The sequence below is a fragment of the Fusarium coffeatum genome (assembly GCF_003316985.1).
Source record: "Fusarium coffeatum strain FIESC_28 chromosome Unknown BRIP53273_contig_330, whole genome shotgun sequence".
Classification (NCBI taxonomy): Eukaryota; Fungi; Ascomycota; class Sordariomycetes; order Hypocreales; family Nectriaceae; genus Fusarium; species Fusarium coffeatum.
This window is the reverse complement of record NW_022158119.1, coordinates 24,413-51,087: the sequence shown is the minus strand read 5'-3', so window position 1 is coordinate 51,087 and position 26,675 is coordinate 24,413. Positions and strand designations below refer to the sequence as shown.

Sequence of the window (26,675 nt, the reverse complement as noted above, 5' to 3'; positions counted from 1 at the left end):
TATGGGAATTCACTGTTGGTTGTTGGTGAAGTGTTCGGCATCTTCGGTTATGTTGGTTGTAAATGACACGACTCCATCGCCAAGGATCATCACGGGCTAATCCTAAGCGGCCCCTGGCTCTCAAAAGGCGCAGCACCAAAAGAACCAATCGTCATAACCAGATATAGAGAAAACAGAACCAACACATCCACTCAGAAATAATAACAAAACCAACACGAGCTGCTGGTAAAAAGTTCCTCAGATCATCAAGCACAGCCCCAACAAATCACAATCCTCATATCGCAAGGCTAGCCCCCCAATCCTTTAGAGGACCCTAGCCCACGTGCCAAGCATAGTAATGAGTACTCCTACATGCCAAGCTTGCTTGGCTCCGGGGTTTGATGACATGGACCAGAAATATGACTGTCCCTCTTTCCCCCTTTGCGCCCTTTTCTTCGTGTGCTGTGTTTGTAAACATTATGACTTTGAGGTGATTGAGGCTCTGTTCAGCTGTGTTTTATCTTTCAGCTCGCCTTATACACCCATGACAGCAGTATACCTTTTTGGTTAAGTCCCAATGACGCCCTTCAAGCATGTTGATCCCCTGGTGGGATCTGCAGCTGGCGCTTTGTTCTTTACGACTCTGTCACAATATTTCGCCCCGAGAAGATTGGAGCTGTGCTCCGAGATAGTCTGTTGGGCTATTCTTCCTTTTGTTTTTAAATATTCTCCATCTTCCAGTTCGCGTGCAGAGCCTTCATTGGGATTGTTGAAGGAAGCTAAAAAGCCACATCAGTCGTTCATATCGCAATGGCTTGTCGCTTTGGGTGTCACGGCAGCTGCGTTCTATAGGGCTGAGAGTAACGCGATTGGCCTTTATGTATGTTGCCCTATCACGGCAGAACATGGATGTGAACGATTTGCTAACTCGACTCTAGCCCCTCTTGACGCCCTTGTTACTCGCAGTACACACATACCTTGTCTCCAGCACATCATATTTCGACCCAAAATCACCATCGTCTTTCATCAACACAACCTTGGGATCGGCCTTAGCGGCGATCCCTGCTGTCTTATCTTTATCGAATGGCGATCTCTTCGGTTTTGGGTCTCTCATCTCTCTCATTCTAGTTGTCTCTCTACTCGTCATTTACAGCCTTCTAACACCGGGCTTCAAACTGCGAATCTCTTCCATCGACATCGAAGCCTGCATCGAAGACTTCTCGTTTCGGATCGTTGGTCTACTTTTCATTGCTATTGCTGCTCAGATTCTCATCCTCGGACCACCGACTAGTGATATCACGACTGTCTTGATGTCGGGTTCGTTCAAGGCCGCCTCGTGGTTCTTCATCATTCAGGCCGTACGTGATCCCCCACCACTTCGCAGAGAGTGACTAACAAGAATAGGCAAACCAAACATCTTGGTCTATGGCACCTACTGTTGGAACGTTTGCTCTCGCTTCCGCCAGGAATCCCTTCTCACAATCATCGAAGCTGCAAGCCATTTCTCATATTCTTGTGTCCGCCCTCACTCTCTTCCAGGCGACTCAACTACTCCCAAAGCAGGCCAAAGGCAGAGCAGCACTTTGGCTCTTCCTATCAACGTCCATTCTTCCTTTTATTTATAACGAGTACATGATCCACCAGGCCCAAAGCGCAGCGCTTGAAGCTTTCAGCGATAATCATCCACATCCCGTCGAAGTGCTTTCCCTTCAAGCGACCCAAAATTTCGAGAGTTTGTTAAGGAACCAGTCAAAAACCTATGAAGCTGCCGTCAACGAATACAAGCGTCGATATGCGATCGATCCACCACCAGGTTTCGACGGTTGGTTCAGGTTCGCGCAAGCACATCAGTCACCGATCATCGACGACTTTGACATAATTCACAACTCAATATCGCCGTTTCTGAAAATAGGTGGCCAAGATGTCCTCGATAGAATGGTCAGATTACACACAACACCAGGTAATGAAGTTTGGATGTGTGACTTTCACGGGAAAGCCGCTAAAACAATATGTCGACACCCGAATCGTCGCTACGACAGACACTACAGTCTTCTCTTTGATAGGCTTCTGGGAAACCTTCTTGGAGAACTTCCCAATGTCAAGTTTCTCATCAACCATTTTGACGAACCCCGAGTTATGCTTCAATCTCGGAATGCCGACGAGGAATTTGGTCTCACTGATATGTCGCGGCAGTCAACGTGGGAGACTTTGACGAGGTCCTGTCCGGTATCTCAACCTGTGGTTCGGGACCCTCAGAGCGAGATCAGGACCTACGGTTTACCTTTCGTTAAGAATCAGATGTCAGAGTCAGATCTGTGTCGACATCACGAGTACAAAGACTTACAGGGCAACTTTGTTAGTCCGAAAACATTCCATCTCATTGAGGGCATGGTGCCAGTGTTGTCGACTGGTGCATTCTCTACAATGGGCGATATCATATTCCCGAGCCCAGCCTACATCGAAGATGAGTTTCAGTATGACGAGACTCGCGATCTGGCGTGGGCGGAGAAGAAGAACAATGTGTACTGGCGAGGTTCAACGACTGGAGGATATGCGCAAGACGGTCGATGGAGAGATTACCAACGACAGCGATTCGTGACACTGGCGCAAAATCTTGGACAGCAGCACCACTCATATCTACAAAGACAAGATGATTCGATCAGCGCTGTCAAATCAAGCTTCCTAAACGGACGACTTTTCGACGTCGGCTTCACAAGAATCTTCCAATGCGACAGGAAATTCTGCCGAGACCAAAGCACATATTTCGACGTCAAGTCCTGGGCCGACAAAGACACAGCCCTCGGCTCAAAATTAGCCTTCGACCTCGACGGCAACGGAATCAGCGGACGATACTACAAGCTATTATCTTCAAAGTCATTACCGCTGAAACAGACTATTCTTCGGGAGTGGCATGATGAGAGGTTGATGCCTTGGGTGCATTATATCCCACTCAGTCAAAGCTTGGAAGAACTTCCGGAGTTGGTGACTTTTTTGACGTCAACGGAACGAGGACAAAGATTGGCGGAGGGTATTGCGAATCAGGGAAGAGAGTGGATGGGGAAGGCTGTGAGGGAAGTCGATATGGCGGTTTATGCTTATCGGTTGTTGTTGGAACTCGCTAGACTGCAGGATCCGGAGCGAAAAGCAACGCAAAGCGAATGATTTGTGTTAAAATGGTGGAAGCCCTTAGCACTTTCTTATACTTTATTACATACATATATAAAAAGAAATGATAGATTAGTACAACCAAAGCAATGATCAATTTCAACGTTGCGATGCTAATAATACTGCTACTACAAAGAAACGTCCTTTCCCATAACTGGAATCCTAAAAACATTCACCCTGGGGATAATCGTCAACTCTGCATTTGCACATACCCGAATTGGTCGCGAAACCCTCTGGTTTCCAGCAGCAACGCTGGTAGAAGCCACAAGAAGAACAATCGTGGTAGCTGCAGCAGTCGTCGCCTTCGCTGTAACCGTATCGCTTACATGCTGCCAGGGCGCGGTCGCTCATCTCCACGGTCTCGTTGGCCAGGGTGGTGCTGACCATGGTGAGGAGGGCGATGATCCAGAACTTCATTGTCTGGAATGGTGGATTAGTATGAGAGTAACGGAAATAGGGCAGTATGGCATACGAAGGATGTATCGTGTTGGGATAGTAAAGCTTGGTAGTTTGGTAAGGATTGAAGATGTTTGATGGAGCTTGTATGACGACGGGAACTGACAAAATTTTATATCTCGAACATTCCCATCTACCCGAGACCAAAACTGGTGGTCCGATAATGGGTGAACACTTTGTGTCGTCATAACATTGAACAACCGCACTGACACCACCCACTGGAAGATCACCGTGATCTACATCGGCACGGGCCGATCTTCAACTCGAACAGGCATTTTCAGCTCTTCAACGCTCACCATGCCCGCTGAAAGTGACAGCTCCCGGCTGATTAACTGGACGCCTTGACATTTTTGTATTGTGATAACTCACCTATACGTATCAATATGTCGGTTCAAAAAGTCCGATTGGCTTGAGAATAGCTGGGCCTCAAAGTGACGTTGACATGTCAGCTTGCTGACTTGCGTCACAAAGCAGACAGACTCGGGCTGGCAGAATATCAGCTGTGACAGAACATGTCTTCAGTATCTGTCATTTCATCTATTAGACTTGACATCGGGAGATAGAAGGCAGCGATAGAACGTCTGGACATCGCTGGGACTTGGCTGTCTTTTCCTTCGGTATGTCACTACCAGTGCGGCAGTTATTATCGAACCGATTTAATGTAAAGACTCGCAAAGAGAGGCGAAGCTCCAGCCAGCCACAAAATGCAGACACAATTGCTCAGCATTGAAGAGTATAGCTAGTTCTTATTCAGGCTAAAGGGCAAAAATAGAATTCTGTTCTACTTCAGGATGTAACCTCGATTGACTGCAGTAGGCAGTATCTACTATCTCCTTTTGCGGCGTCGGAAACATGACATCGCACGGGTTAGGAAATAGCAAGCCTATTTGGAGTAGGTAGCCTTGAGAAGGTGCAACTATAGTTGCTAACAATATATACATTAAGGAATAGAAGTATCAATAGCAGATATGAACAATGAAATACCTGACGACGGTGGACGATTGATAGACGCTAGGATCTTGAGACTAAACCTCAATCTTATATGCAACGTCGACACCTAGGAAGCTCTCACTACCGTCAGCTGAACTAAAAGAACCGCAGAAGAAGCTTGCTTGTTCCCAAACTACACCCCTGCAATCCGAGCTCAGTGAACACTGAAACAAGCATTGTTCGAAACTGGTGACATCGTAAAAATCGACGGGGAAGTAGGAGGATGGACTGGTGTTGCAATCAAAGTTGTAAGAAGCGCCGTTGGGTGCCATGTATGGACTGACAAGGTCCTTGCACTCGTGGTTTCGGACTGGGACTGGGGCTGGGGCTGCGCTGGTTGTGGCAAGGGCAGTTGTAGTTTCGGCGGTGGTTGCCGCTTCGGTAGTGGTAGCCATCTCAGTAGTAGCAGCTTCAGTGGTGGTGGTATCATGAGCAGTGTCGGAAGCCTCAGTAGTGGTGACGCCTTCAGTACTTGCAATTGTAACAGAAAGGGTTTCGGAGACTTCAGTCTCAGTAGTCAAGGTTGATAGAAGAGTGGTAGTCGGCTCGGCAACCTCGATTGAGGTTGTAGCGGTCTCAAGACCTGAAGAAATAACAGATGATGAAGGACGGCATGGTCCAGCATTGACGCCAGAGATGACAAGAAAGGCGACGGAGCCAGCGAGAACCGAAAAGCGAGACATGGTAAAGATTGACTAGAGGTGAGCTTGAAAGAATTGACAGAGAACCCGAGCAGGACTTTCTCCTTTTTATAAGTGCGTCCCTGACAATCTAATTTTCTTTGATTTTCCGATAAAACCCATCTAAGCTGTTCTGTACTAAGTTTTCATTCGCTGACAACAAATCGTATTGGACTAGTGATGATAGCGTCTCAATAGTTTAACATCGTGGGCCAGACTAGTGACAAAAACAAACATAACCCTGCAATGGCAGCGAGAAAAAGGAGAGTCGCTTAATTTATTTAGCTGTAAAAATCAACTTAATTCATTATACTATATTTTGCCAGATACCATTGAAGAACAAAGCGATTGTATGATCATCGCGCTCTGTCTCCGCCCGAGCTACCAACTTGTATAAGCCTAATGCTATCCATATGTTATTACCATCAACTACCGAAAGGCATGCAAAGTTGGAGACGGCTAACCAAGTCTTGCCATTGTCTAGAACGGAATATATCCCGTATTCAACATGCTTTTTAGCTTTCGGGATCTGTTTGGCCAGATGGATCTTTCTTGTCGGTCTTCTTAGATTGGGGCGACGAACCAAGGAACCGGTTGAAAGCTCCAGGTTGCGTCTGCTGGTTTCCGTCCGTGCTATCCTTGCTCGGTGCAGCGAGAGGAAGGAAAGGTACGCTCGGAAGGATAGAGATAACAATGTCAAGAAGAGTCATTTTAGAGTGAATTTTGACCTAGTCGAGAGACTTTCGGTATGCTCTTTTGTAAAGTGAGAAAATAAATGTTTTTTATGAGCGATCTGACACGAAGTTAGGCAGCAGTGGTTGTTTGCTATTCACGTGCAGGCTCATCGACGTCAGTCTCTTCTTTTGGTCGGAAGAGTCAAGGTGGACACTTATGATCTGATCCAGGCATGTAAGCGAGTCTAGACCTGGCTATGCATACAGTTGTCTACAGGGTCCAAAGAAACGCCATTGATTATATCTGGTATATCGGTTCTCTCTATAGTATTCCCACAATCCTTTTGTCTATATCTCACCTCCACCGTTCAAATCGACGAACAAGTTCATCACAGTCCACCTGCGTCCCCAACCCCTTCCTCACCATCCAAGCCCCCTCCTTTCGCCTCTCTTCTGCAACAAGCTTCCTCGTTGAACCATGCACAGCATCCCTCAAGCTCTTACTTATCCCCGCACTAGGATATGCAAAAACTCCAAACATACCAGCACCGCTCTTGGTGACCAGACTCACTGTACCCTTTCCAAATCCCTTGACAGCTCCTAAAGCACCTTCTTTCTTTGCACCTTTGTATGGTTGAATCGCCAAGTCACCGATACCTTCGATGAAACCCCATGCGAGACTCTTACCGCCTACTATCATGCCGCTCTTAGCATCGGTGACTGGTCCATGGTCACGGGCCTTATCGCCGTAGAGTTGGGGAACGGATTTCAGTCCTTCTGTTATGGCAAGAGGGATGTCGACCAACATGCCTTTCGTGGCTGTTGACCCGATCCGTCCTGCGCTTTTGGCTGATGCGGTGGCCATTCGTCCTGCGAGGTTGCCAGAGTGTCCAGAGTGGGCACTTCTTGGTCGTCCTGAGTCGTTCGAAAGTCGGTCTACACTGAGGTGATCACCGTCATGGGCATGTCCTTGTGCCTGAGACCTCCTCGAGTCGTCAGCATGGCGTTTCCGATCATCTCTGTACTCTTCGACTGGCTTAGTGAAAATTCCCGTGATGTCACCGGCCATTCCGGTTGCTGTTGCCATGACTGCCGAGGATCCTCCAGAGATTGGGTCCCATCGGGTGGTTTCGGTAGAGATAGTATTGCTCTGATATCTGCACAGGGTCAGTCGACAGTCCGGCCATGGGGGTCGATCAGTAACTCACGGCTTCAGGTGTTTGGCGTCGATGGTTTTGGTAGAGAGCAGGATCTCAGCAGCGGTCCGAGATAGCTTTATGGGACGTTTTGACTTCGTATACAACCATACAGCAGGTTCACTGGGAAGTAAATCGCATAGCATTCGCTCGAGAGGGAGCTGTTTGTGAAATGACTGTACTGCAGCACGGACACCTGTTTCTCCTGCCATCCTGTCGGCTATAGCTCTGGCTGCATCTGAAGCCTTTTGGGATAGACAGTAACCTATGGCTTCGGACAGATTCATCACGTTCAATCGTGCATGGGGTATCGGATGGGGACCTGCGCCTGCGTTGGCTACCATCTGACCCCAGAAGGGCTGGCTAAAGGACAAACGTCAATATAACATGTAAAACAGAGCCACAATAGTCACGACTTACTCGCCGAAGAAGGGAATAATAGTCGTAGGCTTTCCATTACGCAGTCCGCAAGCTGTCGTTCCCGCACCTCCATGATGGATCACAGCTGCAACATGCTGGAAAAGCCACTCGTGAGGGCAGTCACCGATCCAGTAGATGTTTTCGTCATCCGACCCAGCAAGTTCAGACCAACCTTTGGAAATGATGGCCCGAACGCCAGTAAGACGGACAGATTCCAGGATGATACTAATTATCTTGTCCGGGTTATCTAGGACGATACTACCGAATCCGATGTAGACTGGAGGGGGACCGGCCTGGAGGAATTGAGCAAGGTCGTTTGGTGGGGAGTATTGAGGAGGCTCGCGGAAGAAGAAGCCGCAAACATCTACACTTCCGTCAGTATCATAACAAACGGTATATCTAGCCATATCCAGCGTACCTATGTGTGGCGCCCAGTCGATAGGCTTCGGTACCAAAGCTGGTGACCAGCAGTAAGTGAAGGGAATCTTTAGCGTCTGCGCCAGCATCGGTGCGTCAAACATAGCCACTTCCTCCAGATCAATAGATCTTCGCCATTTATTAATGATATCACCGAGCCTAATCAGTCAGCCAAAGATCCTTCCATAGCCGAGAAAATACTTACCCTTGCCAAGTCATCCACTCCACCACACTATAAGAAATATAGTTCTCCAGTCTTGGGTCACTCCCAACATTCTTCAAATTAGCGAGCGGATGAGGAAAAGCCCTGGTGCTACTCCACGGCATGGTAAACATGAGGTGCACCGGCACACCTAACGCTTGGGCACAGTGGATGTGCGCAAAACTGGGCGGGTTCGCAATGATGGCGTCCGCTACAAATGGTGAGCCGTTGGCATGGTCAGGTTGTATGCAAGAGTCCCAGAATCCATGTAGCATAACCTGCATCATATCCCGCTTTTTCTGGATCTCTCCAGCAGCTAAGGTCTTCATGCTCGGAATGAGACCTGGGTTTTTGACCATGTACGCCATAAGCTCTGCTGGATCGCCGCCAATGGGGTAGAACTCCAGGCCGGACCTTCTGACGAAACTCTCGAAGACATCGTGGGTGGCTAATCGCACGCGATGGCCGTGGCGTTGGAGCTCGTTGCCGAGAGCGATGAAGGGCTGTGCGTCTCCTCGGCTGCCAACAACTTGGATGACGATGTTGAGTCTTGTGACCCATGCTTTATTTGTTTGGTCAAATTCTGTGTATACTGGCGCCGGTTCGAATTTCTCGGGTGTAGTATGGTAAATACGGCTGAGGGTACGCACGAGCTTTGAGTTGCAATCAATCTCTATACGTGCGTCGTCTGTAAAACTTGTCAGTTAAGACGGTATGTAGGCAAAGTCTTGAAAATACCTTGAACTTTGACATCACTGCCATTGAGGTTGGATAATGAATATGGGGGAAGTTCTGCAGGTGTTTCTGCATTTTGCGCAAGATCGCCGGTACTACTGGCATTTCTCAAGCTCTGATATGGTGGTATAGGAGCGGTGGGGTGTAGATACGGGGACTCGTCTCCGGGGAGTTCGTATCGAATCGTGTTTCGTTTGCTGTCGGCCATGGAAGCTCAATTATTAAAAAAATATCGGATTAATAAAGATGAAGGTTGACAGAACATCAGCTGTCAGGACCTAGATACAAGGTCGGGTTTATAGGTATGGCATCCAGTCCAGTTTCCACATGAAAACGGAAGTCATGGCGCAGCTAACATTAGCACAAACTTTCATGGCCAGAGGCTGATCTGTGTTAGTTCAAATCCACATCGTTAGTTACCTCGTTCACGGGTAATGCCGAAGCTGAACGAGGATCTAAACGAGCTAAACGAGCTAAACGAAGAAGACGACCCAGTCGTAGCTCAGCCTCATGCGTTACGTAAGGTTCGCATCCTCGTTTAGAAGCTCGGTTATCACCTCGCTTTCATCTCTTACGTTCTTGGAAAATGTAAAACTTTTAAACCGGGCTTTTGCGAGGACAGGACTTCAAAAGCCCATTAAATATAACATGGTATGTACAATTGCTGATCTTTAACCCCATACTAGCTTGTACAACATGTACAATACATTCGCAGAAACTCATCCATTTCCTAGGACTTGCTTACTGTGCTTCGTCATTTTACAGGTTGCATGTTGCATGTTGATCTGAGATGACTGTTTTCTTCTATCCTATGTATCGCCATTAGATAATCACTTCTCAAAGGGTTCTGCCTGGTCAATGTCCCTGAAGCCCGCCTGGTCGAGACTGATGGTGTCCAAATTCCGGAGTACGCAGCGTTGAGCTATGTTTGGGGCAAATCGGACGAAGAGATTATAACAACGACTGAGAATTTTGAGGTCCTGAAAACACCCGGTCGGTTTCGCGAGAAGGATCTACCTGTTCTCTTCCAAGACGCTTTCCAGGTCTGCTCTCAGTTTGGAATCGATCACTTCTGGATTGACAGAATCTGCGTGGTCCAAAATGATGAGGCGAGGAAATCGGCTCAGCTTGAAGCTATGGGATGGATTTACTCCAAAGCGAGCTTCACCATTGTCTCCTTTGAGCTAGGGTACATAAGTGAAGGTTTACCCGGTTTCTCGCAACCCAGAACACCGCCTGTATATCTCTACGTTGGCGAGAAGATTTTAATTGTAAAACTTTCAAACAATATCTATAACCCTCTCTTCTCTGTCACAAGTCCATCCACACCCCTTGCCACCGGCAGGAATATCGTCTGGACACGTGCATTTCTCGAATGTGTGGCGGTAGCACGGAAGTTCTTTCAAGCTTTCACATCCGTCATGGATGGCTTCAGAAAACGTTCCAACTCTTAGAAACTCGCCCGGCTTCTCCGCCATCCTAAGTAACAGACCAGCCCGTTCTGGCCATACCTTTGTCTTGAGAATTGCTAGTTCGAGAAGGAATACTTCCTCGCGTTTGGTCTCACAATCCATCCGACATGCAAAGAAACCATTTGGTGGTGGTGTTCTTTGGGGTGACCGCGTTATGAGACCCCTAAGACGGATCCTGCCGCTTTTTACTGCGCCGTATACGAAGTTCGGGTCCGCGAGCTCGATGCTAGTGCTGATGATCGTCGCCGTATGCCTGAAGACATCCGGGTCATGATAAACAGCGGGCCCTGAGATGGTAGTCCACGACCAGGATGGGCCGTCCATCTTGGTAGGAATGTTTTGCTTATCGTATCCATAGTCGATAGGTGAAGGGGCAGACCATAACAGATGCTGAAGAATATCCGGTTTCCACATCCCTGCCAGATAGTCGGAGGCTAGTAGAGTGTTATCGCCGTCTCTAGTTCTCGCAAACCACTCCGCCACAGCAGCAATGGCTATAGGTCTGTCCTGAAGGACACTGAGATGACGTCCAGAGTACGCCATGACCAAATCTATCCATCGGCGTCCGAACCCAACCTCAAGATCCGAGTGAAAGCTATAGTCATCGTCTTGAGCAAAAGAGCTGCTTACCCTTCCAGAACTCAATTCCATGGCATGCTTTCTGAAATTCAGAGTTCGGTTTGAAAGCATCTGCTCTTGAAATACCCAGGCTCGACTGTCAACGGGCTCTCGAACAAACCTGGATGGAGTGTTTGTTATGATTCTGACCAATTGGGCTATATCGTACGTATCGTTCACACGAACTGGAAGCGCGATCGCTGGAGGCCAGGCCTCTCGATCTTGGAGAAATCCCTCTTCAGCTGACGAGGCGCAGGTAGCACAGATGGTGAGGGCTGCAGCACTGAAAATGCCCGCCATCTTGGGCAACTCCCGATCTTTGTCCGATTTTCCCCCCTTTTCAACAGCATTATCTTCGGTCTGGATTATGCAAAGTGAATCTACCCACAGATAGGGAATATGCATCTGACGACAGACGTGAATAGCATCACGAATAGTCAAGGGAAGTTCTTCCACGATAATCTCCCGATAGCGGTCTTGGATGTTGAGATGTGTCGTCTGTGCCTTCTGAGGTCCGCCCCAGCAGTACGATAATGCCGCCCAAGAAGGGTCATGAAGATATTCAGTATCGACAAGTCGTAATTTATCTTGAGAAATATCGAGCAAGCGTGACGGGGGCGTGTCAGTTTTGTTGAAGCTTTGATCGCTCAAATACTGGCCCAAGCACTCTCTGGCGCGTGAAAATGCCTTGTCCGATTTAATGCAAGGATGAATGGGGGCTCCGCAGCTTTTGAAATCTTTAATTAACGTTGTTATTTCTAAAATCATAGATATGAGTTAGTCGCGAGGGCACGGTATGAGATACAACTTAGCATACCGCTTGGTATTCTGAGGCGATATATGCTGCCAGGGAATGATGATGACCTGGGTGCTTGTGATCTCGAAGAAGAAAAGTCCAGGTTGATAGAAAGAAAGCCTGCGTCCGAGTTCACATCGATGTTATCGAGTAGATCAAAGAAGGGACACGAGGGAGCAACTTCAGATACCGTCTTGTTAGGTAAGATGAACTGATGAAAGAGTTGGTCGTTGTAATACAGATCTGCTACCTTGTTGTCAAAGAGTGACACAAATTCTTCCTCTCCTGGATCATCATCAGGGTCCTCTGAAAGACACTCTCCAGGAGTATCTTCCAAGTCCCCTTCAAGGTCATCTGTGTCATCCTTCGTGTCTGGCAGAGTAAGAGGTGTGAGATCAATAAGTAGGTCCCGGCAATGAGAGCAAGAGTGGAGCCCGTAACGGAGGGCTTTCTGAGCAATAAGTTCGGAGGTGGATGAGTCCATTTCTGACGGTATACGGGTGAGGTTTTGTGGGTTTCTTGAAGTATTCTAAGCGACAAGATAAATATGAGGACTTATCCGAATTAAAATCGGCGGTGAGCCCTAAGCATCAATGCGTCTGCATGCCTTCTGACATATCACCAAGTATCCAGTTTAATATGCGGGCACTTGCCCTGTCCTTGAAAAAGCTCAAAATAGCTTCCTTTACTCCGAGCAACACTGAGCAGCTTATACTTATAGAATGTGAAAGAGTAAACAGGCTAATATAGAAATGTTGCTATCTCTAGGTATGATGCAGGCTACTTTTAAGAGCGCTACTGCAACTTGTAAGTTGCTCTGCATATGGTTGAGAAATGGGCGGAAGGGGTTGACTCGCTGGCAAGACCTCGAATGCCTTAGCTTTATCTCAAATCCCAGACTGTTTGAGAAATAGGCTCAGTCTTCGAGGATACAGTCTCCGATAGTTGCTGTAACCCGTGCAGGTTAACGCCAATGAGCATTTCTAGTCAAGGTTCCTGGGGGTCACACATATACTGGTAGCCTTGCCTGATTCTCAAGTCTTTGGATGTCGCGAGTAGTAGGACTTGGTTACCATTGTATAGATAAGTGCGTATGATGCTGTTTTAGTTATGTGCCCTGTAGAATAACGTCGGTCTCTTAATCAATAAGGACTTTGACTATAAGAACACAAATCATCCAACATGGTTTAAGGATACAGAATTGCATAAAATACAAGAATGAATCATGTATGCTTTGCTAAAGAACGTAAGGAAACGCCAGGTCATGCACATTTCCTTCGATCTAAACAGTCATTCCAGATCCAACCCACTCAGATTAACTCAGCATCTGTCAGCTTCTCCTAATACACAGCTCCCTCCAGCTTACGGCGGTAACCTACGTGACAGCTAGGCATCTCCTTTTAGAGTCCAGAACCTCATTTTGGCAGCCCATTCCCCTGCCTAGCGACAGCTGATGATTCTCTGACCCATGCCGCGCGGTACGCGCCGAGTCACGACCCTCTCTACCTGATCTCTAAGAGGCACCACCGCAGAACCGTCACGGTATGGGCGGGAGCTATCACAGGTCTAACGTGCATCATTTAGCCTTGGGCAGTACCAATTTGGTCTTGTTAGGCTCCTTCTTGTCTTTAATAGGCATTGCCTCAGCCTTGAACGACACCACGGCCACCGTAGAAGGCACCAAATCTGCCTTGAATCGTATAGCTCTCCAATTGAAGGGTGCCTAGACATGTAGCCAGCCAGAAAGAGTAAGAAATGTTTTAGTCAAAGCGTGGCCTGCGGGGGCTGTTAACGGTAGCATTGGTGAGGGTATCACTTTAGTTTCCGCCGGAGGTGAGACTACTTGACTTGGCAGTATTAGCTGAATGACTTGGTCTTTTAATGTGTCTTTCTGGTAAAGTTTAGCCGTACATTATTTCCTTTAAATGTTATATTAGGTAGATGATTGAATGTGCAGGTTGTATTAAGTGGATAGCTATCCATTTTCTCGGTGCCAACAATCTCTTGGTGTTGCGCCGTGTGTACACCTTCGTTAAGCATAAAATTCACGGCCAACTCACAAACACCACAAAGAGTTCCAGAATAATTCCAATCTCAGTTAATGTCACTCTCAATTACTCTGTCAGTTACACATAAAATAAACCTCCCGAAAGCTTTCGGTAGACGGTCCAGACCTTTGTGGCTTGGTATTGTTTGCTGCCCGGATCCAATAGCGCGGGCGCGCCGATAAAGTTCTAGACTCAGATTGAGTCAATCTGGACTTTGATATGGTGGCAAAATTGATAGCCATAATGGGGATATCGGAATTGAGATTAAGATTGAGATTGAGATTGAAGTAAAGATTGAATGTGAGAAGTGATAGGGCTGAGCTGAATTAATTGATGATGAAAGGGGCCCTGGTTAATTGCGTCAATTGAACATCTACTGGAAGTTTAGCGATCATTAGTGGGGATAACCTCACTGAGAGCTGACATGAGCTGAGAACGGTTGATCGTCGCGCGGCCAGAAGAAGAAAAAAAAAACGATCGACAGGGCCTTGAGTTTGTAAGCGCGATACCCGGTCAATTAACACATTCAATAATTACAGGGAATTATTTTGGCAATTATCCATATACCTAACAACAATATCATTAGCTCGATGAGCGATCGATCACTCGCTCAAGTGCATGTTTACAATACCCTCAGTCATAGCCTGGAAAGGTTCGTCCTTGCCACGACAAAAAGGAACAACAGGCAAAGCAAGTGCAAGCAAATTACCTAGGTAATTGACATACCCTACAAGTATAAGCGATTGAGAATAACGTCCATGATCATGACACCTTGTCAATGAGCAATTGACTCCATCCCTCACAATGCATCCCATTTACCCTATAGCTTCAATCGCCACCACCAGGCTTCCACTTAACAAGCACAAGACCAACCAACTCGGCGTAATAATCCCTCCGCTCAATTAACTCACCTACCTTAGTGTACCAGGAATTCGGGAGCCGCGTGCGCACGAGTTTAGGAGACAAACTAACGTTAACAGACCCCATACAGTACCCGAATTGACATTATCCTCTGCAGTAGTCATGAGCATCACGAGCATCACTGGCGTTTTACTAGTTGAATCCTCCTGACTAGAATCCACTTGGCAAATTGCCATCTCTTCAAATAAATGCGATTTATTCGCTGTTTTGTATTTATTTTCTGTTTGTCGCATCATTCTGGTGTAATCGTTTCAGAGATAGCATGTGGATCTTGACTGATTCGACCCGAATTCTCGGTACTACCAACAAAGATCCATCTCGATTTCAGCTGCAAACATTCTCCGGTCCGACAGGTTTAGTGGCCCGAATTAAGACGGTAATTTGATGAGCGTCTATTCCCATCAATGACAGCTGCACCAATTTCCTGGATACTCCGATCGGGGATACAATCCCAATTTGATCTGGTTTCCCGTATTGCACTAACAAAATTGTGGCTTGCGCGTCAGGGGTAGACTCACTGTTAGGTGACTTGGGTAAGGCCAAGTTCAGGTCAGTGTGTTCTGGGGAGAAAGGTCAACGGCTAACACGGAGGATTCATCCGCAAAGACCAGTAATCGGATCTAGCATTCATCCATCGTGGCGTTGGCGTCAGCGTCAAAGGTCTGTGTCTTGATTGCTTTGACCTTTTCTCGGGAAGAAATCTCCTTGAATCCAGGGTCTTGACAACCACCATCTTCACTCAATATTACAACCAACGGGATTGAGGCACCTCCACAGCCGATTGATGCAATGTTTGCAACGCTAATCAAGTTAATTTGAACAGAGTTCATCCTCCAAATCCGAAAGAATGGATGGCCGGCAAGCCACTTTGCCAAGGTGCAGATTGGACGAAGACCTAAGCCCCTGGGCGTTCGTGTTTGCTCTTCATAAACACCACATTTTTAATCGGGAGGCGGCGCACAGAACAATTGTTGGTGGCTCATGGCTCGATCTAGGCAAAAAAAGAAACAATACGATGAGATTGCCGTCCCGTGTTGACCGGGTAGCATGCATGCATAGGCGAGGTCGAGATTTGAGATGAGATCTATTGTTTGTTCAGATCTGTAGATCCCATCGGGGTAAAAAGTAAAGTGACAGTTCATATTTTTCGCCACGACGGTGCGGACAAACGGTCTTTTTTTCTCCCTTGCTTCTTAGAAGCTTGATTTTTATTCTACGTATCGTTTTTTAATTAAGGTGTCGGCGTCATTCCAGACATTCTCTCACTGAGCTAGACACTATCTTCACCAGTATCAGGTATGCATGCAAGTCTCGGGCGGCTGGAAGATGAAATCGCAGTGAAGCAAGATTCGAGATCAATCGGCAAGACAAGTCTCAGTTATCGCATGCGCAACGGTTGCATAATGGCGCGATTCTACGTCACTCCCTCACTCATCCATTGGCAGTTTTACTCCCTTGCATGTGGTTATTTCCATGACAGTTAAGCAGGGAGACACAAATCAAGTATATCGTCGCGACCTGTCGCATTACACAGGAACAGCCGAGAATTGGAATGACAGGCGATATGTCAAAAGTTAAATACTACTTCTTCGCTGAACCTTACTGTCGCGACAAGAATGCGGCTTTCTGAATAGAGCTCACAAGTGCCGTTTGCGAAATTCCGGGGGAGGCGAGTCCGTAAATACTCGGATGGGCCCCGAATGGGTACCAGTTCTTTGGGTCTCTTGGCGGGTAGATGACAGTTAAGTTGATCTATCATTTAAGGGAGCTGTCTTGCTTGCATGATAATCCAGTGGCTAGGTAGAGTGGCCAAGATAAAAAGCAAAGAGAAACAGATGGAGAGCACTAACGTTCTCGCCCGTATAAACGGTATCCCGCTGCATGGATGCGTCACTGGTGCATGCCCACTGTCATTTACGACAGGTAATAACGGGATCACGTCAAAACGAACTGTTGGTCTACTGCAGTAATTCCCACAGGGAGACAGACATGACTGCCCCTTTCCTTTTTCCACAGTGGAGATAAACTTGTTTCCGGATCGAGCATCGCGGGAGGAGTCAAGCTTCAACTTCTCACGCTCTAGACTTTCCCAAGCCCCCTGCATATGTATACTCCACGTGGCAGATAAGTTTATACAGTGTTTATTACAGTACTTTCTAATAAACTCAAGTTGGTGATGTGAGGCTGCAGACTAGCATGTTTGTTCTTGTAGAATTTGCAAATTGGGCATTGATGATAAGGCTGCTTATTTACCGGGTTCCCGTTGTTCAATTAATTCAAGGATCTCTTACCGGCGATCGCTGAAGTGAAGTGGTATCGAGGGTCAGGGGTCCGAGACAACAGCGCACTGGTAATGTAGGGAGTTGTCTTTGTACCCGCTGAAGGATTTACGCAAGGGAACGACAACAACATCACCAACACCAACCTCACCATTATAACTCTTTTCTTTTCTTTTCTTTTCTTTTGATGAATTGTTTGTTCAATCAAGTTAATAATTATTGACAAATGATTCTCACCCTGTCCTGGTTTGGCGTCAGGAACGTCTACATCTTACCCTTCCCCTAGCGTAAAGTCTCTACCCATCCTAACCCCCGGTTCCAGCTCGCGAATAAACTTTTGGCTAACCACTACCACTATCCTTGCAGTAACAAAATGTCTCACTTGCATCTGTAAATGGGTACAATCTGCATTGAACCCTGCTGTGTTTACCAGCTGATATCGTGGGTCTCCATCCACCCGTCTCCAGCTGTCAATGTTACTCATGTCAAGTTTTACGTACAAGCCGAGGTAGATACAGACAAGATTGCGAGATGGGAATGGGATTTCCCGTACACTAACTCCCATTAGCATGTAACAATTAGTCTACTGCTTTGACTCTAACGTTAATCAGCTACTCTATCCAGGACCAAGCTTTCCCGATCTGGACCCAAGAAGAAAAAAAAAAAACGCCCTCGGTCGGGATGGTCTCGTAAAACGCCGTCTTCCAGCTGTCGCACACACTGCTAGTCCACGTACTAATTGTGTGACTGCTAGTGATCCGTGAGAAAATCGTCAACTGAGCTGGGACCTCCTCCTGTTGGTCGGGAACAAAATGTGGCTTTTTTTTTTCGTGACCCCAATATTCTGTCTCTCTGTCTGTCACTTATCTTATTGCTTCTGTGGATTGTTGCACTGCTTTTGTGATATGCTCTCTTTGCTTTGCCTCCATCCCTCGCAGATAACAACTATTCCCACCTCGCTTGGGGAAAACCCGGGATTGGAATAAACTACTTGTCCAAGGGTGGTATATCCCCCGTTGATATAGAGCATCTCACTGTGATATCGTAAGAACAGGGGTACAACCCACCCCATGTTTAGTCCCATCCATGTCAAAGCGCCGATCTACCATTGCAAGCAGGGGTTTCCCTACCCTCCCACTCTCTCCTTACAGATCCAACAAAGGTGATCGATTGAACGCTGTACCGTACCCACTCCCCTTGTCACTGCCACTGCCACTGCACTGTACAACCCGGTAGATCCGTACTGAGCCTAGAACCCTGCTCTAGTCCCAACCTACTTACCTACAGTGCGGTACCTGACTTGGAATGCCATCCCGCTTCAAACCTAACCTTTGGGACTGGACTCGACCGCTCTCTTTCTTGTCCCGTCGAGCGCCATAAAACCAGTCGCTCCCGCTTTTTTTCCCATTCCGCCTCCCCCTACTAAGAGCAGCTCGTTCCCTCTCTCTTTTTTCTTTCTTTTTCTAATATGACCGCTCAAGTCGCTCCTCAGGGTAATCCGGCTGCAGCTACTACTGACAAGGAGTACTCGTTCATAGAAGCTCTTGCTCTCGGTCCTCGGGAATCTTTCTCGCTTGTTTCAAACGAAGCTCTTGGTTTACCTAGCAGTCCTACTTCAGCGCGAGCTCCTCGAGTCCAACCGTCTACAGGATCTCTACCAAATCCTACCGGCGCCACCGCAAGACCAAAGACTCCTCCCCCGCAGAAGCGAGTCATTGCCGTCTCTGCACAGGCTTACGTCCCTGCTAGTCCAGCAAAGACCGTCGCAGCCACCAAGAAGCCCGCTTCAGTAACCACCAACTCCCCTCCCACCACCTCCTCCATCAAAACATCTACACCTACAACTACTACCGCACCTCGATCGCTCACCAGCAAAAAGAGCAGCGTCATGGCAAACGTCGCCAAAGCACAAGGCTCATGCCTAGAGCTCTGCCACAAGACCACCGCCCTCGGCGACCGCATCTCCGTCCGCATGCTAGAATACCTCACAATGGTCACCAAGCAACCCCACGGCCTCGACGTCCTAGCGCACGACTTCCTCGACACGTGCGAGATTCTGTTCTCTATCGAAGCAGGCCTCGGAGAGTGCATTCGCAACCAGCAGACATTCCCTGCAGATGTCATCTCAGAGCTTAGCAAGAAGTTCCGCGTTACTCAGGCGGACTTTCAGCTGCTCGATCAAATGCTGGGCAAGTTTCTCGAGAATGAACGCAAGGGTGCCATGGGACGCATGAGACGTGGTTGGGGCCGTATTTTTGGTGATAACGATATCGAGAAGATGATCAGTGCTCTCGGTCGCACGAGGGAGAGTCTGCGTATGAGTGCGCTTATGTTTCAGTGGAGTTTGGGTAATGAGAAGATTGAGAATGAGCTTGGTATTGGATACACCGGTCTCGCAGCAGCACTCGATCGCATGGACTCCCGCGCTGGTGTCGCGCCGAGATCAAAGGTTTCTGATGCTGGTGGTTCACAGTACAGACCATCTTCCGCATCTGCGCATCGCGGTATGGAAGGCCACGTCATGTCCATCAACTCACAACCTCCCCTCCCTCCTCTCCCCTGGGCAGACCGCTCTGCCTCCTTGCACACCGATCCTATGGGTTCACACCACGATGCGCGCTCATTCAGCAACCACCATCACAACACTGCCTCTTCAGTGCACTCCAACGAGCGATACCACTCTGGCACAACAGCGACGTTTGATCGCATGAGCACATTTGACGAACACCATGAAACCCGATCGCAACACACCCAAATATCCGACAGCGAAGTATCCCTAGAAGAACTCGCTGGTCTGGACCTTAATGGCGGCACAAAGGTTGTTCGGCTCAAGGCTGATCCCTTCAGCATGCCGCGCTGGAACCCGCGCAACACCAACGGCGCTGACGCCGCGAATCTCAAGACTGCTCTTATCAGCGCTGTTCGCGGCAAGAACCACAAGCTCATCGAGCAATTGCTGGACCGTGGTGTTTCTGCAAACACTGGACCGGATCATCTCGCGCTCAAGGAAGCTGTCTTGAACTGCGATGCGGAAGCTGTGAGATTACTCCTCCTCTTTGGCGCTGATCCCAACGGTATTGACCGCGATGGCGTGACTCCCCTCTTCGCGGCTGTCGAGCGCTCTTTCATCGCTGGCGCCGTTCAACTTCTCAAGTACGGCGCCGACCCACGTTTCCAGATCGGTCCCGACAACGAGACTGCCCTTGCAGCTGCTTGTATCGCCAACAAGGTCAACTTTTCGCACCTTCTTCTTATTTACGGCGGTGATCCCAATCAATTGACAGCTACGGGTGAAACACTCCTCAGCAGTGCGATCAACAAGAAGACACCCAAGAAGTTCATCGATCTCATCCTCGACTACGGCGCTGACCCCGATGGCAAGAGTCGCGAGGGTAAGACCGCTCTCTTCGAAGCCATCCAGAACTCGCGCGTCGATATCGTCACGAGTCTTCTCGACCACGGTGCTAATCCCAACTTGCCTGGTCCCAAGCACATGCTCTGGCCTGCTACATACCAAGCAGCCTGTCTGCAAGTCCTCCTCCAGCACGGCGCTGATCCCAAGAAGGCACCCGGTATCATGGAGTTGGCCGTTTCCGTCAACAACATCGAGTCCGTCAAGATCTTGTTGAACGCAAAGGTCGATCCCAACCTCAAGAAGGATGGTGTCTACACCCCTTTGTGTACATCCATCCGTGATAACCGCCCCGACATCTTCAACCTCCTCCTCGCCAACAAGGCAGACCCCAACGTCCCTGCATCCGAGTACCCAGCCTTCAAGTGCATCACACACAACCGTCTCCAATTCCTCCCCCCACTAGTCGAAGCCGGCGCAAACCTTTCTTCACCAAAGGGTATCGTCGAGACTGCCGTCAGCGTCAACAACATTGAGGCTTTGACGTGGCTTCTCGAGAAGGGCATGAACCCCAATGACAAGAACCCCAAGGGCCACTCACCCCTGACGACCGCTATTCGCGAGAACAGGATTGAGATGGTCGACTTTCTTCTCAGCAACGGCGCTGACCCTAATGTTCGTGGTCAAGATTGGCCTGTGTGCATGGCCGTCCGCAACCCCCCCGTCCTCAAGCGCATTCTCAGCGTTCTTGCCGAGCCTCGCGCTTTCAAGGGTGTCATGGAAATGGCTGTCGTCGCCAACCAACTCGAATCCGTCAAACTTCTCCTCAACGCTGGTGTATCAGTAGAAGACAAGAACGGCGGCGTGTTCTCACCGCTTACATCCGCCATCCGCGAAGATCGCAAGGACATAGTATGGTACCTCATCAACGAAGGTGGCGCCGACATCAACGCGCCCGGCGAACATCTCCCTGTCGTCAAAGCCCTCCGTCGCTACCGCGGCGACGGCGAGATTCTCGAATTTCTCCTCGAGCACGGTGCCGACCCCAACAAGGTGTACCGCGGCTGGAACGGCGTCATGCAAGCCGTCGAGAACGGCGACGAACAAATCCTCCGCCTGTTGGGTGAAAAGGCTGGATTTGATCTTGATGTCAAGGATGAGCTTGACCGAAGTGTGACTGAGATTGCTGCTTCTCGAGGATGGGATGAGGCTGTTGCTATTCTGGAGCAGTATGCTATTGTCAAGTCCTCATAATATGCTATGTAAGATGATGAATGTTTTGGGATTGGGATTTTTGGAGTCTGCGATTGTTTGCTCTAAGGGTTTGTCTTTTACACATTATATCCTCTTTGTTCTGAATCTGGCTTATGGCTCATTCCCCTACGGCATGGTTGCTGTTGTATTTGCTTGTCTGTAGACACATACTTTTCTTTGTCAATCTATTCATGATAATACATATGTTAAACAATCTTCACTATCGCAATGAGTGCTCTATTTGTTCTTTGATTTGAGTGAACTGTGAATGTCCTTGGTGCAATGTGAGATGTCGCTGAGATCTTAGAGTTGCGACGGGCGGGAAGTGCTTAGTGAGGGTCTTCAGTGGACCACCCATTGTAACATCACCCACTATCACCAGCCACACCTCATCAAATGTTCTCAATCGAACCAACTCACAACCTTGAAACCTTCATTTAACTAACAATCATTTATTTCATTACACTTCTATCTATAGTCTGTTCCCCATATTCACATGAACACTCTTAATCTGCGAATAAGCCTCCAATCCCGCCTCTCCAAGCTCCCTTCCAATACCACTCTGCTTAACACCACCAAACGGCACCCGAGGATCACAATCCTGACTACTGTTAATCCAAACCATACCAGCTTCAATAGCAGCCGCAACACGATGTCCCCGTTCAAGGTTCGTCGTGAATGCAGCAGCGCCCAAGCCGTATGTTGTATCGTTCGCTAACTCAATAGCTTCCTCTTCGGTCTTGAAGGTAGAGATGACAACGACTGGACCGAAGATTTCTTCGCGGAAGACTCGCATCGAGGGCTTCACGTCTGTGAAGACTGTGGGGGAGATGTAGAAGCCCTTGTCTGAGTCGCCGACCTTCAGAGGACCACCGCCGGCTGCGACTGTGGCGCCTTCTTTCTTGCCAATGTCGATATACTCCAAGATACGCTCGTATTGCACCTTGGACACTTGGGGACCTTGATATGTGTCCTTGTCCCACTGGTTGCCCACCTTACTCACAGTGTTGAGTGTCTCAATGAATTGCTTAATGAACGACTCATAAATGGACTCTTGCACAAGAATGCGCGACGTGGCAGTGCAAATCTGTCCTTGATTCGACATGATGCCGAAATGCGACCACTTGACAGCCTGCTCAAGCTCCGCATCCTCAAACACAAGCAAAGGCGACTTTCCGCCCGTCTCGAGCGTGATGTTCTTGAGTGTCTTTGCCGCAACGCCCATGATGCTAGCAGCTGTCGCTGTAGACCCTGTGAAAGCAATCTTGTCGACGAGAGGATGCTGAACAAGCGCTGCACCAGTGTCTTTGCCCAATCCGTTGACGATGTTGACGACTCCGGGTGGGAAACCGGCTTCTTTGATGAGTTCACCAAGAACTAACAAACTGAGGGGCGTTTGTTCGGCGGCCTTGATGACAACTGCATTTCCACAAGCCAGCGCAGGACCGAGTTTCCATGTAGCCATAGAAAGAGGATAATTCCAAGGAATGATCTGCGCAACGACACCGACAGGCTGACGAATCGTGTACGCGAATTTCTGAGGCGTGGTGTTGATAGTCTGACCGAACGTCTTATCGGCCCAGCCAGAGTAATAACGAATAACACCCACCGCCTCAACAAGATCATTCTCGAGCGTTTCAATGTACGTCTTTCCATTATCCCACGCATCAATAGTAGCAAAAAGTTCCTTTTTGGAATCGATTAGGTCTGCTAGTTTGGCCATGAGGTAGCCTCTGTCTGAGGCGGGCAAATCGCGCCATGCGGGGGACTTCATGGCTGCTTTTGCTGCTTTGACGGCTTTGTCGATGTCCTGAGCGTCTGCGGCTTGGACTGTTGCGATTTCATTTTCGGTGCTGAGAGTGTTAGTGAGGGCAGATGAGAGGTGAAAGGGAGGGAGACTTACGCTGGGTCAATGGATGTGAGGGTTTGGTTGCTTGATGAAGAGACGAATTCGTTGTTGATGAAGAGGCCTGTGGGCTGAGACCACTTTACGCCGTTAGGGGCAGTGAGTTCAATTGAAGGTGCCATTTTGTGATGAGATGAATGACGAGATGAACAGTAGAATGAAACAAAATGTTCAAGATGAGAAAGCTTCTTGTACTTCAAAGATTCTAGCACCCGACTTCAAGCTGTCACTCTGATCATAGAGCTGATGAGAATGGAGAGAGATTCCGTCGCGGAGGCCTTCTCTTTTTATCTCCCGCGCTGACGGGTTAGGGAAGTGAAGCCTACGACCTCCGCTGTAAATTACCCCGCATCCCCCACAGAGGGGCTAATCTCCAGGCGGGCAAAGAAGTGCACTTTTTGACAACCATCTCCATCCACATGCCATTATCAGCATCACATCACATCCACATGTCGCTCAGAGAAGATAAGAGAACATTCTTTATTTTATTCTAGCAACCGATTAGGTAGTTTAGAGGTTGGCCTTCTTCTTAGCCTCAGCCTCTTCAGCCACAGCTCTAGGGATTTCCTTATCCAACCCACTCTCACTAGGCTTCCAGCCCAGAACCTCAGTGGCGCGAACAGGCTTGCTTCTGGCATTGCTGCCGAAAAAGACTGATCCAGCTGGCAAAGCTGTGTCGAGCTCAGGCTTCCATAGTTCTTCTACTTCTAGTGTATCAATATGTCCTTGATCCTTTGCTGCTTGCGCGACCTTGTCGGAGATTTCTGCCCATGTCTGTAATTGTCAGCAATTGAACCTGTAGTAAGATGAGGGGACGTACCATTTCACCAACACCAGGGAAGTAAATGCCATTCTCTCCCCAGATCTTGTCGCTGTCATCACCCTTTTCACCCTTCTCAGCAAGAAGAACAAATAATCTCGCAAGATCAGCGACATGAACATTCGTCCAAGCAGCCAGACCCTTTCCACCCCTCACCGCATGACCGCGCTCAATAGCAACCTTTGACAAAGCGGGGATTTGCACACTGCGCTGCTTAACAGGGCCTTCACCCTTGCCGTAAATGATGGGAGGGAAGACAATGGCGGTTTTGATGGAGGGTGTTTCTTGGGAGATTTTGAGAATGGCGTTGTCTACAGCCCTAGCCTCGTGGGAGCGGATGAGATCTAGGATTGAGGATACATCTTTGAGATCGTCAAACACAGCGGATGAGGGTTCGCCGGGTTTGAAGGAGGGTGATGAGAGATCTTTGATGGGGAGGAGACTTGCGCCAGAGATTTGAATCAAATAAGCTAGAATTGTCAATCACTGTCCCATTCTCAATTGAGTATGACTTACCCTTGTCCTTGCTCTTCAATCCCTCTTGAATAGCCTTCAATGACCCAACATGCTTATTCGACGCGACATCTGACCCGTCAGTACAGCCCTTCATTTCAAATGGTAATACATACTCAGAACAACATCAGCCTTTTCAGCTTCACTTTTCACAAGATCGCTGTCATCCAAGTCGCCGACCACAGTGCGCACCTTGGGATACGCCTGCGACACGGTCTCGGCGGCGTGGCTGTCTCGCACGAGGGTGACGATGTTGTACTCTGGGTGAGACTGGGTCAATTGGTGGAGGAGTTGACCTCCGACGTAACCCGAAGCACCGGTACTATGAGTTGTCAGTGGGGTACAACTAAGAGTCGGGTATTTGGTGCTTCTTACAGGAAGATGGATGTCATTTTGTTGTGTTTGGTGAGATCAATTAGGTAGTGGTGACAGTTTAGGTGAGTGTATCAATTGAGCGGTGATACCACTGAAGCACTACACTGAGGGGTATTTATGCCCCAGATCATTCACATTATTAAGCTACACATTACAAATTACGACATTGCGGGGTGAAAAGAAAAGGGTCTTGGCTATTGTAGAATTGATTGGCATTCAATAAGCATGCATTTAACAATGTTTTATCATAAGGCGTTACTTGTCGCGGAAGCTTACTCTTTTAGAGAGCATGTACTAAAGCGTTGGCCACTCGTGGAGACTTGCCTGTTTTTGAGACACATGCCAATTGAAGCTCACGCGGATTGAACGAATTGAGGAGATCTAGAAGCATATAATAGAGTCTCATTGACAATTGATTCATTCATCTCATTCTCATTCATTATTCCACAGACATTTATCTTAAAAGTCAAATACACACAGTCAAAATGGCCCCTCAAGAACTCACAGGCATCCTCGTCGCCCTCATCACCCCCTTCAAGGCAGACGGCTCAGTAGACTATGAAGCCCTCGACGCCCACATCCAATCCCAGATCTCCGCCGGCGTCCACGGTTTCGTCCCCGGTGGCAGCACAGGCGAATTCACCGCCCTAACCGTCCAAGAGCGCAAAGACGTTCTGACCCAGGTCATCAAGTCCGCCGCCGGCCGCGTCCCTGTCGTCGCCGGTATCGGTGACCTTACTACCGTTGGAGTTGTTGATCTGGCTAAGCATGCTGCTGAGGCTGGTGCTGCTGCCACTATGATTGTCCCACCTTTTTACGATGCGCCTAGCTTGAAGCAGCTACGTGCTATGTTTGACGAGATTTACAAGGCTTCTGGCTTGCCCATCATGTTCTACAACATTCCTAGTGCAAGCGGCGTTAGTCTTTCACCTGCTGAAATCGCAGGATTGTCAGAGGTTGGAGTCAAGTATCTCAAGGACACATCCGGCAACGCCCCCGCCCTCACAGACCTTCTCTTCCACCACCACAACGACATCACAGCCCTCAACGGCTGGGACACACTGACCTTCTACGGTCTTTGCGCCGGCGCCAAGGGATCAGTGTGGGGAACCACCAACATTCTTCCCGAGCTGTCAGTTGAGCTTTGGAACGCTATTGCCAGAGATGGCGATATCAAGAAGGGACGGGAGCTGTGGAGCAAGATTTTCCCCGTGTGCAAGTTTTTGGAGGCGCATCACTATGGTGCTGGTATTAAGACTGGACTTGAGTTGAGGGGATTCAAGACTGGTGGTTTGAGGAAGCCTTTTGAGTTGCTCGAGGGTGCTGAGAGGGAGGAGTTGGCCAAGCTTCTTAAGGATGCTGGTGTCAAGTTGGCTTAAATAATTTGAGTATTATGTATGAGATTAA

At 48.4% G+C, this 26,675-nt stretch overlaps 10 protein-coding genes across 10 annotated transcripts; 4 read left to right on the top strand and 6 right to left on the bottom strand.

Moving 5' to 3' along the window:
• Nucleotides 1-556: 556 nt before the first annotated feature.
• On the top strand, nucleotides 557-3,141 carry FIESC28_10736 (uncharacterized protein; the record flags this gene model as incomplete). Its single annotated transcript, XM_031164866.1, has 3 exons — nucleotides 557-859; nucleotides 918-1,337; nucleotides 1,384-3,141. 3 exons carry the CDS (start codon nucleotides 557-559, stop codon nucleotides 3,139-3,141), a joined length of 2,481 nt encoding a protein of 826 aa, XP_031011034.1.
• Nucleotides 3,142-3,272: 131 nt separating this feature from the next.
• Nucleotides 3,273-3,561, bottom strand: FIESC28_10735 (uncharacterized protein; the record flags this gene model as incomplete). Its single annotated transcript, XM_031164865.1, has 2 exons — nucleotides 3,273-3,298; nucleotides 3,357-3,561. The coding sequence occupies 2 exons, from the start codon at nucleotides 3,559-3,561 to the stop codon at nucleotides 3,273-3,275; spliced, it is 231 nt and encodes a 76-aa protein (XP_031011033.1).
• A 1,064-nt stretch (nucleotides 3,562-4,625) lies between these two features.
• On the bottom strand, nucleotides 4,626-5,273 carry FIESC28_10734 (uncharacterized protein; the record flags this gene model as incomplete). Its single annotated transcript, XM_031164864.1, has 1 exon — nucleotides 4,626-5,273. One exon carries the CDS (start codon nucleotides 5,271-5,273, stop codon nucleotides 4,626-4,628), a length of 648 nt encoding a protein of 215 aa, XP_031011032.1.
• Nucleotides 5,274-5,785: 512 nt separating this feature from the next.
• FIESC28_10733 (uncharacterized protein) lies at nucleotides 5,786-9,122 on the bottom strand (the record flags this gene model as incomplete). The annotated part of the gene is made up of 7 exons (XM_031164863.1): nucleotides 5,786-5,998; nucleotides 6,516-7,101; nucleotides 7,153-7,503; nucleotides 7,561-7,924; nucleotides 7,979-8,136; nucleotides 8,183-8,867; nucleotides 8,918-9,122. 7 exons carry the CDS (start codon nucleotides 9,120-9,122, stop codon nucleotides 5,786-5,788), a joined length of 2,562 nt encoding a protein of 853 aa, XP_031011031.1.
• A 226-nt stretch (nucleotides 9,123-9,348) lies between these two features.
• On the top strand, nucleotides 9,349-10,368 carry FIESC28_10732 (uncharacterized protein; the record flags this gene model as incomplete). Its single annotated transcript, XM_031164862.1, has 2 exons — nucleotides 9,349-9,433; nucleotides 9,758-10,368. 2 exons carry the CDS (start codon nucleotides 9,349-9,351, stop codon nucleotides 10,366-10,368), a joined length of 696 nt encoding a protein of 231 aa, XP_031011030.1.
• A 25-nt stretch (nucleotides 10,369-10,393) lies between these two features.
• FIESC28_10731 (uncharacterized protein) lies at nucleotides 10,394-12,284 on the bottom strand (the record flags this gene model as incomplete). Its single annotated transcript, XM_031164861.1, has 4 exons — nucleotides 10,394-10,431; nucleotides 10,482-11,125; nucleotides 11,174-11,762; nucleotides 11,822-12,284. The coding sequence occupies 4 exons, from the start codon at nucleotides 12,282-12,284 to the stop codon at nucleotides 10,394-10,396; spliced, it is 1,734 nt and encodes a 577-aa protein (XP_031011029.1).
• Nucleotides 12,285-18,516: 6,232 nt separating this feature from the next.
• Nucleotides 18,517-21,654, top strand: FIESC28_10730 (uncharacterized protein; the record flags this gene model as incomplete). The annotated part of the gene is made up of 1 exon (XM_031164860.1): nucleotides 18,517-21,654. The coding sequence occupies one exon, from the start codon at nucleotides 18,517-18,519 to the stop codon at nucleotides 21,652-21,654; it is 3,138 nt and encodes a 1,045-aa protein (XP_031011028.1).
• Nucleotides 21,655-22,126: 472 nt separating this feature from the next.
• Nucleotides 22,127-23,682, bottom strand: FIESC28_10729 (uncharacterized protein; the record flags this gene model as incomplete). The annotated part of the gene is made up of 2 exons (XM_031164859.1): nucleotides 22,127-23,507; nucleotides 23,558-23,682. 2 exons carry the CDS (start codon nucleotides 23,680-23,682, stop codon nucleotides 22,127-22,129), a joined length of 1,506 nt encoding a protein of 501 aa, XP_031011027.1.
• Nucleotides 23,683-24,070: 388 nt separating this feature from the next.
• Nucleotides 24,071-25,285, bottom strand: FIESC28_10728 (uncharacterized protein; the record flags this gene model as incomplete). The annotated part of the gene is made up of 5 exons (XM_031164858.1): nucleotides 24,071-24,334; nucleotides 24,381-24,850; nucleotides 24,897-24,965; nucleotides 25,010-25,215; nucleotides 25,269-25,285. The coding sequence occupies 5 exons, from the start codon at nucleotides 25,283-25,285 to the stop codon at nucleotides 24,071-24,073; spliced, it is 1,026 nt and encodes a 341-aa protein (XP_031011026.1).
• Nucleotides 25,286-25,753: 468 nt separating this feature from the next.
• Nucleotides 25,754-26,647, top strand: FIESC28_10727 (uncharacterized protein; the record flags this gene model as incomplete). The annotated part of the gene is made up of 1 exon (XM_031164857.1): nucleotides 25,754-26,647. The coding sequence occupies one exon, from the start codon at nucleotides 25,754-25,756 to the stop codon at nucleotides 26,645-26,647; it is 894 nt and encodes a 297-aa protein (XP_031011025.1).
• Between the last annotated feature and the right edge of the window lie 28 nt (nucleotides 26,648-26,675).